The sequence below is a fragment of the Tupaia chinensis genome, unplaced genomic scaffold, assembly GCF_000334495.1.
Source record: "Tupaia chinensis unplaced genomic scaffold, TupChi_1.0 Scaffold000605_1, whole genome shotgun sequence".
Lineage (NCBI taxonomy): Eukaryota > Metazoa > Chordata > Mammalia > Scandentia > Tupaiidae > Tupaia > Tupaia belangeri.
The window spans coordinates 3,592,239-3,607,695 of record NW_006160123.1 but is presented as its reverse complement, the minus strand read 5'-3'; the positions used below and the strand labels follow the sequence as shown (position 1 = coordinate 3,607,695).

Sequence of the window (15,457 nt, the reverse complement as noted above, 5' to 3'; positions counted from 1 at the left end):
AGGAATGCTGAGCACCGTGAACCTCCAGGAACTTAGCTCTGGAAAAAGGTCTTCGGTACATTTAAATACCACGGGGCAAACACGGAGATCCTCATAAATTTGAGAAGAATTGTTATCAATGTGGCACCCTACTTTAAAACTCCTTTTTCCAAATGAAATCAGAGCTGTTTATGTGCTTTTATTCTAGCTCCAAGTACACATTAATAGTCATGGTCCTAAGGAGTGTAGAAAGCAATCACTTAGGGTAAAAAGGGGGGGAAAAGTAATTTTATCTCTACTTTAGACATTTGAAAACAAAAACTAAGGGCCCAGCCACAGTGGCACAGTGGGAAGGGGCTGCTGCGTGGTGGCTGGGGCTGCATGGGAGGCCTGGTTTTGTTCTCAGCCCAGTCTTAGCCCAGTCTAAATGGGCCACGCACGGTGGCACGTGCCTGCTGTCCTTGCTGACCGAGAGCCCGGAGCAGGAATACAGCACCACAAGGCCCTGTCAGAGATGCTGGTCTCTTTCTGCCTCCTGTGCTCCCTCACTCTTCCTCACACCCTCCCCCCTCCCTCCCCTCCTCTCTCTCATTAAAAAATATATTTAAGTCCTATAGGTTAATAGTAGCAAAATTGGGAATTAGAACCTAGATCAAGACAAGATTGTTCTGACTCAAGTCTGTCTTTAAGTTCTTTTGATCATACCTCTGATTGTTTTATTATTATTATTTGTTTCTTTTAACTTGTTTAACAATTTCTCATACTCATTCATTTCCAGTAAGCAATGACCATAGAAGTTTGGGTTTCTCTCTCCAGGTACTGCATAGAACGTGTGTTCAGACCTCGCAAGTTAGATCGATTTCATCCCAAAGAACTCCTGGAATGTGCCTTTGACATTGTCACTTCTACCACCAACAGCTACCTGCCCACTGCTGAGATCATCTACACTATCTATGAAATCATCCAAGAGTTTCCAGCACTTCAGGTTCCTTTCCGTGTTTCACCATTCTGCAAGTCCCCTCCTAGAGACCTTCCCCAGCCGCGCGGGGGAAATCCACAACTACAGCCCTGTTTCCCAGCTTCTGTTGGCAGAGTGAGATCCTTACTAAAACGACCAACACACACGATGATGTGGCTTCCAAGGTTCTTCTCGAGCTCTTCGCTCTGTCTTGACAGGCCTGATTTTGTTTCGGGGTCCGGGTGGTGGTGTTCTGCCCATTTCTCCAAGCCTGGCTGAGATTCCTAGGATGTGGGCCAGCTGGTGACATGAAGGTTAAGGCAGCTGGATCCCACATGGCCATCAGCACTGTTCAGTCCCAGGCCCAGCTTGGAAAATGTGCCACACACATGTGCAGGCATGCCCAAAATCCTAAAAGTGGAAGAAATGGCGAAAAAGGGATTACGGTGTGACCATCCCCCATGGGGGATGCTTTCTTGTTTTCTCACTCTCTCTATATATATCTCTCTGTGTGTCTCTCTGTCTCTCTCCAGCAAGCACTTCTGCCCTTTGTCAACTTTAAAAAAAAAAAAAGATTTCTAGGATGCCTTTCCCTTGAACATGGGTGGCTCCCTCCTACCTCTGGTGCCTTAACTTCCCAACTTCCTTTCGTGTTTACACACTGTCTACCTAGCAGGTGCCACTGCCAGCTCTCCTCAGGCCTCCTCTCCCAATCCCAATGTCAATCAGGTTCCCCTCCCCATCCACCTGTTGGTCACGTATTTCCTTGTCTGCAATCTTGTCTTTTCTCTCTTTTTCCTTTCTTTGCTCTCTTTTTTTAAAACAAGAAAGAGGGAAAATGAGAAATTACACTTCAGGGGGATGGCCGACTACAATCCCTTCTCTAGAGATTCTGGGCAAGTATGCACACACATCCAGTGTGATTTTTCAGGCCACCTGGTCTGGGACTCAGACTACACAGCCATGCGGGATCCAGCCACCTAACCACCATGCCTCTGGCTGGCCTATACTCTGCTTTACCCAGGCATGGTTCGGGTCCTTTCCTTCCCAGAAAGCCTGACCATCCCTTTAGTGACTGACCTCCGTGGACTACCTTAAGTTGTAATCTCCAAACTGAATGTGTGCTCTTCGGCCCATGGGTCCACTTTTCCACACACCTCATCACACCCGACTCCACACCCAGCACACCACTCAGAATGTTCATTAATTCACTCGTATGCTTACAGTCAACCACTATTGAACCCAACCCTTCCCTCCTTGAAATGTGTGGACTTGCTTGTGTTTTTAACGTAAAACCAGTCAGGGTGTTTTTGATGGATATAACTTCCTATTAAGTTAGATTATACTCTCTGGCTACAACAAGGTAAAAAGAATCTATATGTCATGAACTGGAGACAATATGCTAAAGGTCAACCCTTCCATTGTGTTAGGATTACACATTGGTGGTAAGAGTCCAGATTTGGCCATGTACCTCAATTAATTTTATAATGAAAATCATTTTTCTCTGTATCCTAGGAAAGAAATTATAGTATTTATTTGAACCATACTATGTTATTGAAAGCAATACTCTTACACTGTGGGATCCCAGAAGATAAACTCAGTCAAGTCTACGTTATTCTGTACGATGCCGTGGTAAGCATTTAATGACTTTGACCTGAATTTTTTTTTTTTAAGAATTATTTTATTTAACTTTATTTATTTACTTGTTTGTTTATTTAAGTTTGACCGGAAAGGGACAGTGAGTGAGAGGAGGGAGAGAGAGAGGAAATGTGAGAAAGCAAGCCACCAGGTCTGGGACTTAAACTGCAGTCAGTCATGTGGGAGTCCAGCGCCCTTAACCACCACACAGCCTGCCATCACCTGACCTGAATTTAAGGATAATGATATTTCATGATTATTTTCTTACTGAGGCAGCCATAAAGCTAGAAAATAGGAATTTGCCTTCTGCCTTCACTGTTCTAAGGGGAAAGAACCAATCATCTTCCGTTTACCACGAGTTAACAAGTTCAGCAGTCCCCCACTCTGCTGTTTCAGTAACATGGTCGGTCATTCATGTTAAAAAACAGTCAATGGAAAACTCCAGAAATAAACAGTCCTCTGCAGTCAGTCATGTGGGAGTCCAGCGCCCTTAACCACCACACAGCCTGCCATCCCCTGACCTGAATTTAAGGATAATGATATTTCATGATTATTTTCTTACTGAGGCAGCCATAAAGCTAGAAAATAGGAATTTGCCTTCTGCCTTCACTGTTCTAAGGGGAAAGAACCAATCATCTTCTGTTTACCACGAGTTAACAAGTTCAGCAGTCCCCCACTCTGCTGTTTCAGTAACATGGTCGGTCATTCATGTTAAAAAACAGTCGATGGAAAACTCCAGAAATAAACAGTCCTTAGCTTTAAATCATATGCCATTCTGAGTAATATGATAAAATCTCTTGCCATTCCACTCCATCTCACCAGAAGGTAAATCATGCATTTATTCAGCATATCCAGGTTGTATATGCCACCCACCCATTAGTCACTTAGCCCTCTTGGTACAATAAGATATTTTGAGAGACTATATTCATGTAGCTATTATTGTAGGACATTGTTACAATTGTCCTATTTTATTATTAGATATTGTTGTTAGTCTCTCACTGTTCCTAATTAACAAATTAAGTCACACATACACATATAAATATATATATATATATATATATATATATATAATAAAACATAGAATATCTAGGAGTCAGTATTATCCACGGTTTTAGGCATCCACTTAGGTTCTTGGGCTCTGTCCCCTCTGGATGAGGAGGACCACTGAACTGACTGAGCGCTATTCTGTACTAAATCTGTACTACTAGTAACCTCCAGGGTGTTTTTAATAAAGGTACCCTTTTTTTTTTAATGAGAGAGAGCATGCAGAAGAGAGACGGTGTTTTTGACAGGGTCCCTAAGTGTACATTACACTGCTAAAAGATTGGACTATCTAAATTAATTTGTAAGCTAATAAAAGTCTTCACTAACCTGTAACTGTTACGCCATCCACCAGTCCCGGTCCCACCGTTAGAAATAACCTCTGTTGAGCACCTGTCCCTGTGCTCGTCATTGTTCTGTAGACTCTTCACATGGATCAGGTCGCTTTGCCCTCACCCCAGTGCTGTCATTGTCCTCACTTTACAGAGACCAAGGGAGGGAGTGTGGGTGTTGACAGTCATCCGAGATGGATAGCCCTGCCTTTAGTTCTCCCAGCCTGCCTGTCCTCAGTCAGTAAAGTCACTTATAGATTTGTATCGATTGAACTGGGGGAGAGGAGCTCAGATGTCCAGTGAGGCCTCAGTCACTACCTCCTTCATGTGGGACCAGGGCTATGGCACCTCCGGTTGTCCCTGATTTAGCCACGCTGTATCATAGTGTGTGTGCAGCTACAGAGCCTGTAGGGGAGACACTGCGAAGTATTCATTAGTGTCACATTACTGTGCTGGCATGGAGGTGAACATTTATCTTTCTCTAACATCTTTCCGTGTTAAATTTTGTTAAATTTCACAATAAAATGAATCCAGAGGACACAATAGCTGACAGTGCCAGGCAGTCCACAGTCCAGGCAGAATGGAGAGTGCAAGTCCATGCGTTGTTTTTATTCAGTGAATATAAGCCGAACAGCTTAGCTGCCTTTTCTTTCATCTGGCAGGTACACAGGAAAGACCCAGACTTTACTGTTTATTTCTTGATGGTTCTTTCCTGCTGTTTGTCAGCCACAGATGGGGTATAATGTCAGTCGGACGCTGGCGGAAACCCAGGGACTATGTGGGGGGTGGGAGGCTTCAGCTTGTTTTTGTTCGTATTTCATGGCCGCAGCCCCTCTGCCAGTGTGGGGCGAAATGCTCAGACCACGCTTTTTTTTTTTTTGGAGAGGTTTTTGCTATAGGGTGTGTGCGCTCACCAGACAGACAGACAGAGACAGAGAGATAGAAAGTGAGAAATCACCCCCCAGGGAGGATGGCCACGCTGCAGTCCCTTCTCCTCCATTCTCTCGGGATCTTGGGCACGCACGCACACGCACCCGGTATGCGTTTAAGCCACCGGGTCCGGGACTCGAACCATGGTCGACTACGTGGGAGTCCAGCGACATAGCCATCACGCTAACTGCTGGTCCCAGACCACGCTTTTATTAAGGGGAACAGAGATCAAAATGATTCCCTCCACACCCAAACAGAAATACCCTGCTTGCCCAGTCTGGAGCCGGGTTGCCCTGCCATTCAGCAAGTACAACTTTCCTATTTTTAGTTCTTTCAGACCAAGGTTTTTCTAATTTTAATGTAATGTTAGTTAGGGCTTTATTCGAATTGAGGGACATTTTCTTTAATCACAGAATTAAATCCATCCTTTACCATTGTGGAGAGTTTGCCCACCTGAAGGAACTAATTGTCTGAATTAGCCTGCAAACTGTATCTCATTTGGAATGAAATTTGGTGGCTCTCATTGTTACCTTTTTCTTCTGCATCAGACAGAGAAACTGACAAGAAGAGAAGTGGAAGCTAAATTTTGTAACCTGTCTTTGTCGTCTAATAGCGTAAGTACCTTCTAATGGTGTCAGCACAGCTTTTCTCTGTAATTTTGTGATACCAGAAAATGTCACCAGATCTCGTGGTAGTAAGGTGGCCCCACTGCCTCACAGACAAGGTTTTTCCCTTGAGCGTTAGGTACCATGGCAACCTCTGGGCTTAGGAAGAGAAATGAATGTTATGATCAAAGAACGTCTCTGCGTGCATCTTCATGATGGCCTGTAATCATCCCGCTCTCCCTTGGTCAGCAGGTACTTTTCCTCTACATCCCTTATGAAGCCGTGCTAAGGAGCGCCTCCTGCTGAGCAGATCTAGGGCGAGTTGTCCTGTCCCCAAACGGGTTAGATGGGACTAGAATGCGACACAGAACTCCACAGATTCATCTGACTATCTCCTCCTTCTCTGACTACCCTCAGGCCTTCTAACTCCTCTGAGTTGATCTAAAGCTCTTGCTTTTCTGGTACACTTCTACTCCTAAAATTTCATATTTGATCCTACCAGCAATGAGGAAAGTCTTACAGGGTAAACAGGTTGGTCTTATTCTCTCTGCAGGCATCAGATTGATCCCAGACCTTTGGCACAATAACTCTCACTTAATTGAGTAGCTGAACAACAGAAGACAACAGGGATTTTGTACGTTTTCCTGAATGTTTACATAAGAGCTTTCTTTTTTTTTTTTAACTTTCCCAGAGCCCTTCTAGTCCCAGTCTGACACGCAATTACATAACCCTGTGCTGATCAACAAATTTCACACATGGGATAGATTAAAATATGGTTGTCCACAGACCAGGCAGTCACTCTGCAGGGTGGCAGGCAGGCGTAGTAGTGGGGGTAAAGAGAATAATAAGTTAGGATTCAGACTGCCTTCCACCTCTTTCTTTTTCCTTTCTTCTTTAAAGAATTATTTATTTAATTTAATTTTTATTATTATTATTTTAATTTGCTATAGGGAATGTGCATTCACCAGAGAGAGAGCAAGAGGGAGGGAAAGTAAGAAAGCAAGGCATGGGACCAGCAGGTGGCGTAATGGCTATGTCGCTGGACTCCCACACAGTGGACCATGGTTTGAGTTCTGGACTCCGCTGCTTAAACCTCAGGCTGGACACATGTACGTGCGTGCCCAAGATCCTGAGAGGAGAATGGAGGAGAAGGTACTGCAGGTTGGCCAACCTCCCTAGAGGGTGATTTCTCACTTTCTGTCTGTCTTTCTGGAGAGCACACACGCCCTATAGCAGAAATCTCTCTTTAAAAAAAAAAAGCAAGAAAGAAACCCACCAGGTCTGGGACTTGAACTGTGGTTGGCCATGTGGGAGTCCAGTGCTTTAACTACCACACCACCTGCTGCCCCCCCCCCTTTTTTTTCTTTTTTACTGTTAGGTTCTTTTTCTTCCATGAGTGAGAGAGACACAGAGATGGGCACCTCCACCAGTGTCCTCACACCATGATCCTCCCTTGGCTTCAGCTAGCCTGGATCATGGGCACGTGCGTGTGCTCAGCATGTTCAGGAAGGTCTTCAGATACGAACCCAGAACCTTCCCGCCTGCACCAGCCTCACAGAGTAGGGGCATGTTTGTGACTGCCCAGGAGCTGATGGGCTGGAAGAAAGGGACCATGGCACGACCGGACTGTGGAGAGTGCTCCTCTCTGTTTCCCTCTCATAAGTGCACACTCCTCACTAACACAGAGGAAAAAAGCTTATTTTTTCTTTTAGTTATAGGGTGCATTGCACTTGCCAGAGAGATACAGAGAGAGAGAGAGAAAGTAAAAATCACCCTCCAGGGGACCAGCAGTTAGTGTAATGGCTATGTCGCTGGACTCCCATGTAGTTGACCATGGTTCGAGTCCCACAAATGCTTAAACTCATGCATCTTCGTGACTGTTGTGCCACAGAGCCAGCCCCTGATAGTTAATGGGACAATGTAATGTTGAAATTTATTTAAAATGAACCATTTTTTATTTTATTTAGAAGAAAAAAATTTAGGGGCCGGCAGGTGGCATGGTGGTTAAGGGTGCTGGACTCCCACATGGCTGATCATGGTTCAAGTCCTGGACCTGGCAGCTTACTTTCTCTTTCTCTCTCCCTCTCTCTCCCTCTGTCCCTCTCTGTTCATATTGAAAGAAAGAAAGAAAGAAAGAAAGGAAAGAAAGGAAGGAAGGAAGGAAGGAAGTAAGGAAGGAAGGAAGGAAGAAAGAAAGGAAAGAAAGAAAGAAAGAAAGAAAGAAAGAAAGAAAGAAAGAAAGAGGGAGGGAGGGAGTTAAAAACGTAATTCTTTAAAAAAAAAAAAATTTAAATCAAAGACTTTTTTTGGCTATAGGGCATGTGCTATCACCAGAGAGAGACACCGAGAGAAAATAAGAAATCGCCCCTAGGAGGATGATCACACTGCAGTCCCTTCTCTATTCTCCTCTCAGGATTTTGGGAACACATGCACGTAACACCTGGTGTGATTTTTCAAACCACCAGGTCCAGGATTCAAACTGTGGAGTCAGCCGTGTGCGGTCCAGCCACCTAAACCTAAACCTCCACACCACCTGCTGGCCCAAAGACTTATGATTTTATATCATTTTATTTTTTAATTATTTTATTTACCATTAGTAGTATTTTCATTTGCTACAGGGTATATACATGCTTACCAAAGAGAGAGAGAGAGGGTAAGTGAGCGAGAGTGCACAGGTGATAAAGTAAGCTGCCAAGGATTTATGATTTTAAATTTAAATTTTTTTTAATCTTTTTTTTCGGGGGGGGAGGAGAGGTTTTTTCTATAGGGCGCGTGCACTCACCAGAAAGACAGAGAGAGACAGAGAGACAGAAAGCGAGAAATCACCCCCCAAGGGGATGGCCACGCCACAATCCCTTCTCCTCCATTCTCCTCTTGGGATCTTGGGCATGCACGCACACGCGCCCAGCGTGAGTTTAAGCCACCAGGTCTGGGACTTGAACTGCGGTCAACTACGTGGGAGTTCAGCGACATAGCCATTACGCTAACTGCTGGTCCCAGTTTTTTTTTTTATCTTTAATGCAATGAACATATTATAGGAGATTTGTTAGCACTTGGGTTTTTTAAATGTAAGCGATTTACAATTAACTATTGAGCTATATTATGCAGAGTCTTCATTCAGCTGCTAGTTTCTGTGTGCCAGATTAACAGATAAACCAACCAGACTCGGCTTAATCTCAGTCTTAAAATACCTATACTTGCATTTCTTAGTAATTTCTCCTTCAGGACCAGCAGGTGGCATGGTAGTTAAGGGTATTGAACTCCCACATGGTCAACTGTGGTTTGAGTCCCAGACCTGATAGCTTTCTCTCTCTCTCTCTCTCTCTCTCTCTCTCTCTCTCCCCACACACACACACACACACACACTATGGTCAAATTAATTAAAATAAGTAAGTACATAAATAAAGTTAAATAATTCTTTTAAAAAAAAGAAAAAGAATTTCTGCTTCAGTACCTGGAGTTCTTCCTTGTTTTATGTCCTCTTCCTCCTTCTATGTGGCATGACTGTGCCTGGTCCCCAAATAGGTCAGCTCTAGTTACTGCCCTGTTCTGGGGCAGAGGGTGAGCACAGGTGGAAAGAGCCATGGTCTGGATTTAGGATTGCGCCTGAGGGAAAGAAGGATCCAAGAAGGATCGGGAGGATGCCTGCAGGAGCCCACATCCCAAGGCCACCATGGGAATCTTTCAAGCAAAGGGAGGGGATGGAATTCCTGGCTGATTCTGTACAGGAAGTCAGCTTTTGCCTTCCTGTCTCCCCACTTAAGTGCCCATTCATGAGAATAAGAAAAAGTCAGAGGAGCAATACTGATCGGAAACCACATTAGTAGAGGCTCCGCTAGTGGCAGGGTCTGCTGTGCTGGAGTTAGCACGAGCTGTGAGATGTGTGCGAGCAAAAGTGAACTGCGAGTGTGTCTGAAGCACTTCTGCAAGATGCATTGGATTGTCAGGAAAGGGCAGTCCTCGGTCAGCACTGTGGCAGAGGCTAAATTCTCTGACTACAGAATCCCCCTCCCAGAGGAGCACAAGCTCTGCTCTGTCCGTCCACCTGTGACCAAGGCCTGGTGCAGAGGGCGTCTTCCCCTGCCGGGCATTGGCAGCTAACTGCACCTCTTTGCCTTCCAGCTGTGTCGACTCTACAAGTTTATTGAGCAGAAAGGAGATTTGCAAGATATAATGCCAACCATAAATTCGTTAATAAAACAGAAAACAGGTGTTGCCCAGTTGGTGAAGTATGGCTTAAAAGATCTAGAGGAGGTCGTTGGACTGTTGAAGAAACTTGGCATCAAGTTACAGGTTTGGCATCCATTCAGTACTGGCCGTACAGATCTGCAGCATTACTACCAGCATAAGGAGGAGATGGGTTTTATTTCATTAATGTCACTGAGTGGCCTCTTTTTTTTTGAGGGAGATTTTTGCTATAGGGCACTGTGTGCTCTCTGGAGAGACACAGACAGAAAGGAGGAAATCACCCCCCAGAGAAGATGGCCTTGCTGCAGTCCCTTCTCCTCTGTTTTCTTGGGATTTCGGGCAAGCACACATGCTCTGCTGTGACTGTTTTTATTTATTTATTTATTTGTTTATTTGTTTTTTGTTTTTTGAGAGTTTTTTGCTATAGGGCACGTGCGCTCACCAGGAAGACAGAGAGAGAGAGACAGAAAGCGAGAAATCACCCCCCAGCTGGGATGGCCACGCCGCAATCCTTTCTCCTCCATTCTCCTCTCAAGATCTTGGGCACGCGTGCACATGCGCCCAGCATGAGTTTAAGCCACCAGGTCTGGGACTCGAACCATGGTCGACTACATGGGACATAGCCATTATGCTAACTGCTGGTCCCTCCTGCTGTGAGTTTTAAGCCACTTGGTCTAGGATCTGAACCTCAGCCAGCCAGATGGGAGTCCAGCACCTTAACCGCTATGCCACCTGTCGACCCTTAATGAGTGACTTATTTCTCCACAAAAACCCTTTCTTTGATATGTTTTGTTACGTTTGATAACTAGCTGTAATCTTGGCTTACCTCAGGATTTCTTTGCAAACATTACGATTCTTACAGTGCAGCAATTTTTATTGTGTTAGCCTGGGGGAGGCGGGGGTTACTCTTAAAGAGAACAGAGTTTCTCTTACTTGGCAGGCTACAATTAAGACAGACTGTGCCAGATTTTAGTGAATATTTTGTTTATGCTAAATACGTTGTTCAGATGCTGTTGATGAAAAACAGCATTTTAGAGTTGTATTTCACATTTGGAATTTCAGATCTCTGATGTGTCTGTGTGGCATCTCACTCTGCAGGTCTTGATCAATTTGGGACTGGTTTATAAGGTACAGCAGCACAACGGGATCATCTTCCAGTGTGTGGCATTCATCAGACGAAGGCAGAGGGCTGTGCCTGAAATCCTTGCAGCTGGGGGCAGATATGACCTGCTGGTGAGCACCTGTTCCCCCTTTTTTTTATTCTATATCATTTACTTCAGGATAGCACTTGCCTTTCATCTGTCTATTTATTCTGGTTTAATGTTATTTTTTCCTCAACCCATTATAAAATGTTTCAAAGCTATACAAAAATTGAGCCAGTAATAAAATTAAGTATCTTTATATCTTTCACCTAGAAATAGAAATATAAGTGAACCACATTTGTAATATTTTACACTAAAAACAACAACAACAACAGCAACAACAACAAAAAACAATTACAGGGCCAGAACAAAACAAAACAGTAACAATTACAAGTTTGTTTTGTTTTGTTTTGTTGAGAGGTTTTTGCTATAGGGCACATGTGCTTGCCAGAAAGACAGAGAGATAGAAAGCAAGAAATCACCCCCTGGCGGGTATGGCCACACCACAATCCCTTCTCCTCCATTTTCCTCTCGGGATTCTGGGCATGCATGCACACATGCCCGGCATGAGTTTAAGCCACCAGGTCCAGGACTAGAACCGTGGTTGACTACATGGGAGTCCAGCAACATAGCCATTACGCTAACTGCTGGTCCGACAATTACAAGTTTTTAATTATAGGAAGTTGCAAAGATGGAACAAAGAGGTCTCATGTACCCTTTAACTAGTTTCCTCCAAGAGTGATTACACCCATACATAACTATAGTAAAATAGCAAAGCTAGGAAGTTGACATTGCTGTAACATATGTGCACAGTTCCATGCTGTTTTATCAGCGTAGATTCCTGTAATCACCTCCACAATCAAGCTACAGTGCTGTTTTATCACCACAAAGATCTACTGGTATCAGCATTTTATCAGTGCAAATGAGGTTTGTCAAAACCTTTCCTTCCTAGGGCCCCGTCAGGTGGTGAGTGGTGGTTAAGGGCACTGGACTCCCATGTTGCCGATCTTGGTTCAAGTCCTGGACCTAGCAGCTTGCTTTCTCCCTTTCCTTTTCTCTCTTTGTCTTTCTCTGGTCAAATTAAAAAATAGTAACAAATGGAATTAAATAAATAAATCATTTAAGGGGAAAAAAAAAACTTACCTTCCTGTATGTCCTTTTACCCCATGCCCAACTTAAAACTTTCTTAAATAATTTCTTTGCACAAATTGAGATCCACATCAAATAATGTTAAACTTTTGGCTTTGACTCTCAAACATAATTTAGAAAACGCAAAAAATGAAGAAAAGCTATTTATTTACCCAAAATTTCTGGTTTCTGATGAGACACCGTTATTTGAATTACTTTTCACCTTAGGAAAGGTGTTTCTTACTTGATACTTTAAAGATTTATTCTTAGTCATAGTTTAAAATTAAATTATGATGTGTCTTGGCATGAATTTCTTTGGATTAATCCTGTCTGGGGTTTACTTAGCTTCCTAACTCTATAGGTTTTGCCAGTTGGGGGCATTTTTCAGGCATTGTTTCTTTGATTGTGTTTTGTTCTAGTCCCACCTTCTTATTCCTCTCCTTCTGTGACTCAAGTGACACAAATGTTTTGTTCTGTCCCTTGATTTCTGGGACATTTTGTTTTCCACTCCATTTTCTCTGCTATTCAGATTGAATAGTTCCTACATTTTTATCTTCACTTACTGGTTATTTCCTGTTGAGAATCTATCCGGCGAGTTTTTAGTTTTGATATTTTTATCTTTTACTTCTTTGCTGAAACTTTACACTATTCTATTTGTTTCAAGCCTGTCTCTAATGCTTGTTGAAACTTTTTTTGGGGGGGAGGGGGGAGAAGTTTTTGCTATAGGGTATGTGTGCTCACCATTAAAAACAGAGAGAGGCAGAAAGTGAGAAATCACCCCCAGTGGGGATGGCCACACCACAATCCCTTCTCCTCCACTCTCCTCTTGGGATCTCAGACACGCACTCACATGCACCTAGCATGAGTTTAAGCCACTGGGTCCGGAACTCAAACCGTGGTCAACTACATGGGAGTCCAGCAACATAGCCATTACGCCAACTGCTGGTCCCTTGTTGAAACATTTTTATGGGGATTGCTTTAAAATCCTTGTCATATAATTCCAACATCTGTGTCATCTTGGTGCAGGTATGTTTGATTGTCTTCCACATTCAGCTAGAGATCTCGGTTCTTGGAACAGTGTACGATTTCAGTGTGTCCTGGGCAGTTGGAGTATTATGTTAGAACTCTCTAGAGCGTCTTTAGATCTTCTCTCAGTAGACTTCTGATACTGCACCCGTGTGGCCTTGGTGTGACAGCCTTTCTGCTCTCGGGGGAGGGGGTGAAGACCCAGGTTCCCTGCATGGCCTCCTTCCACGTGCCAAGGTAGGAAGAGTGCTTCCACTGACTATGGTGGGAGCAGAGGAGTTGCAGGAGGCCTTGTTTCTGCTGGACAGTGGTGAAAATTCCAGCTTCCCTTTTCAGTCTCCATTGGGATCACTCAGCAGAGAGAAAAGATGCTTTGTTACTGCTTGAGTGAGCATGGAAGGGCAGGGATTATCCCCAGGCAGATGTGAAAGTCCTGACTCTCTGCCTGCTCCTCTCTGAGACCACCCTGCAGGGCCTTGGGTGAGGAGGACTCTTTACATCTACTTAGGAATGAGGGTGAATATCTGGCACCCCTCTCAGCCTGTGAGGGTAGGGGTAAGGGCAGGCCTGTACTTTTTTTCCATGACATTCGGCTAGAGCAGGGTGGTTGTCCAAAAGTTTTCTATCACGCTGTTGCCTCTCTCTTGGTCTGGGTCTTTTGTGTCTGTTCCTCTTGGCATTTATGGGTTGCCAGTTTCTCCTGCATCTAATCCAGGTGATAGGCAGAGCACCTCACAGCTTAACACGTGTTGTTCCTCGGACCATAGATTCCCTAACCTCTTTCAAAGTCGTCTTTTTCTTTTTTAAAAAAAGTTTCTTTCTTCCATGAATGAGGCAGAGTAACAGACCCTCAACAGGGTCTTCACACCATGATCCACCCCAGTCCCAGCCAGTCCAGATCACTGGCATGCAAATGCATCCCTGGCACGCACACAGAAGTTGCAGGGCGTGAACCCAGGACCTTCCCATGTGAGTCCAGTTGCATTACCACTGTACCACCACCTGGCCCCAGAGTCTTGTTTGTTTTATAGATACCCAGGATTTGTAGCTGTATTTAGCAGGAAGAATAGGGAGATGTGTACCTAATCCATCTTGGTCTAAAACCTATATATATCCCTTTAAGCTATAAATTAGAAAAGTAAAAGAGACAAGTGGGATTAATTTTAATCATTGTATTTCACTTAATAAACCCAAAATACTATTTCAGCACATACTCAAATTCTAAAAATTAATGAGCTATCTTACAGTCTTTTTTTTTTCCACTCTCAATCTTTGTAGCCAGTGTATATGTCACATGTGCAACGTACATCTGTTTGGCTTAGCCATATTGCAGATGCTCGATGGCCACACCTGGCTAGTGGCTGCCATCTTGAACAGTGCAGATCTAGATGTTCTCACAAACTTGTATGCATACGTGCTTCCCTCTCTTACCACACACACATCTTTTAGTTAATGTTTTGATAACCAGTGGTGGACAGAGTGCTCGTCCTTTAACCATTGCTGTTCCTATAACCAGAACTGTTTGTCTCTCTCCACAGATTCCCCAGTTTAGAGGACCACAGGCTATGGGGCCAGTGCCCACTGCCATTGGGGTCAGCATCGCCATAGACAAGATATCTGCTGCTGTGCTCAATATGGAAGAACCCGTAAGCTCTGGCTTTGATTTCCAGCATGCTTTCAGACATCTTTCATTTCTGAAAGTATTATGGCAACTATAGACTAAGCGTTTTGGAAATTGCCTAAGACCTGTCAGTCCTTATATTCTGCTTCCTAGCTGGGTGACCTCAGGCAATTCATTTATCCTTTCCTAGCCTCACTGTCCTCATCTGCAATGCACTATGTAAAGGTGAGATGTCACAGTTGTTAACAGAATCTTGTCAAAATCTCTTGTTCAAAAATCCTGCTGTGGGGGACCAGCAGGAGGCATGGTAGTTAAAGGCACTGGACTCTCACATAGCCGACTCTGGTTCATATCCCAGGCCTGGTGATTTGCTTTCTCACTTTTTCTCTCTCTCCCTCTTCAAATTGGAAAATAATAATAGTAAATGAAAAGTTAAAATAAAATAATTCTTAAAAAAAAATCCTTCTATAACCTACAAAGCTAGAAATCTTCTTTTCCTCCCTTTTGTTTCAGGCAAGATTACTTTTTCCAGAGGAAAGGAATATCTTCTGATGGCTCAGGGTAGTTACAATAATTTCTCTCTTAAAAGACTAATATAAAAGTAGTTACTTATTTTTTACAGTGTCATTTCGAAGCAGGCCTTCTGCACACGGTGTTGCTGTAGAGGGTTTCAAGAATGCCTGTCTCCCAGAGTGCTGCCTCCTGGCCCGTTGCTGGCCCCACGTCCATGCCTGCAGTCTCGCTCTTCTAAGTGTAACCGCTCTGTTTCTGACCCAGGTTACAGTAAGCTCTTGTGACCTCCTGGTTGTAAGTGTTGGCCAGATGTCCATGTCGAGGGCCATCAACCTAACCCAGAAACTCTGGACAGC

At 43.9% G+C, this 15,457-nt stretch overlaps 1 protein-coding gene across 1 annotated transcript in view; it reads left to right on the top strand.

Annotated features, from left to right (window-relative positions):
* The window catches only part of EIF2AK4 (eukaryotic translation initiation factor 2 alpha kinase 4), a 125,496-nt gene that overhangs the window by 93,349 nt on the left and 16,690 nt on the right, over positions 1 to 15,457 (top strand). Inside the window, exons 25-31 of the mRNA XM_006158705.2 lie at positions 796 to 964; positions 2,453 to 2,569; positions 5,427 to 5,492; positions 9,606 to 9,776; positions 10,770 to 10,904; positions 14,506 to 14,613; positions 15,366 to 15,454. Of these exons, the coding sequence (XP_006158767.1) occupies positions 796 to 964; positions 2,453 to 2,569; positions 5,427 to 5,492; positions 9,606 to 9,776; positions 10,770 to 10,904; positions 14,506 to 14,613; positions 15,366 to 15,454 (855 nt within the window). The remainder of the gene's footprint in view (positions 1 to 795; positions 965 to 2,452; positions 2,570 to 5,426; positions 5,493 to 9,605; positions 9,777 to 10,769; positions 10,905 to 14,505; positions 14,614 to 15,365; positions 15,455 to 15,457) is intronic.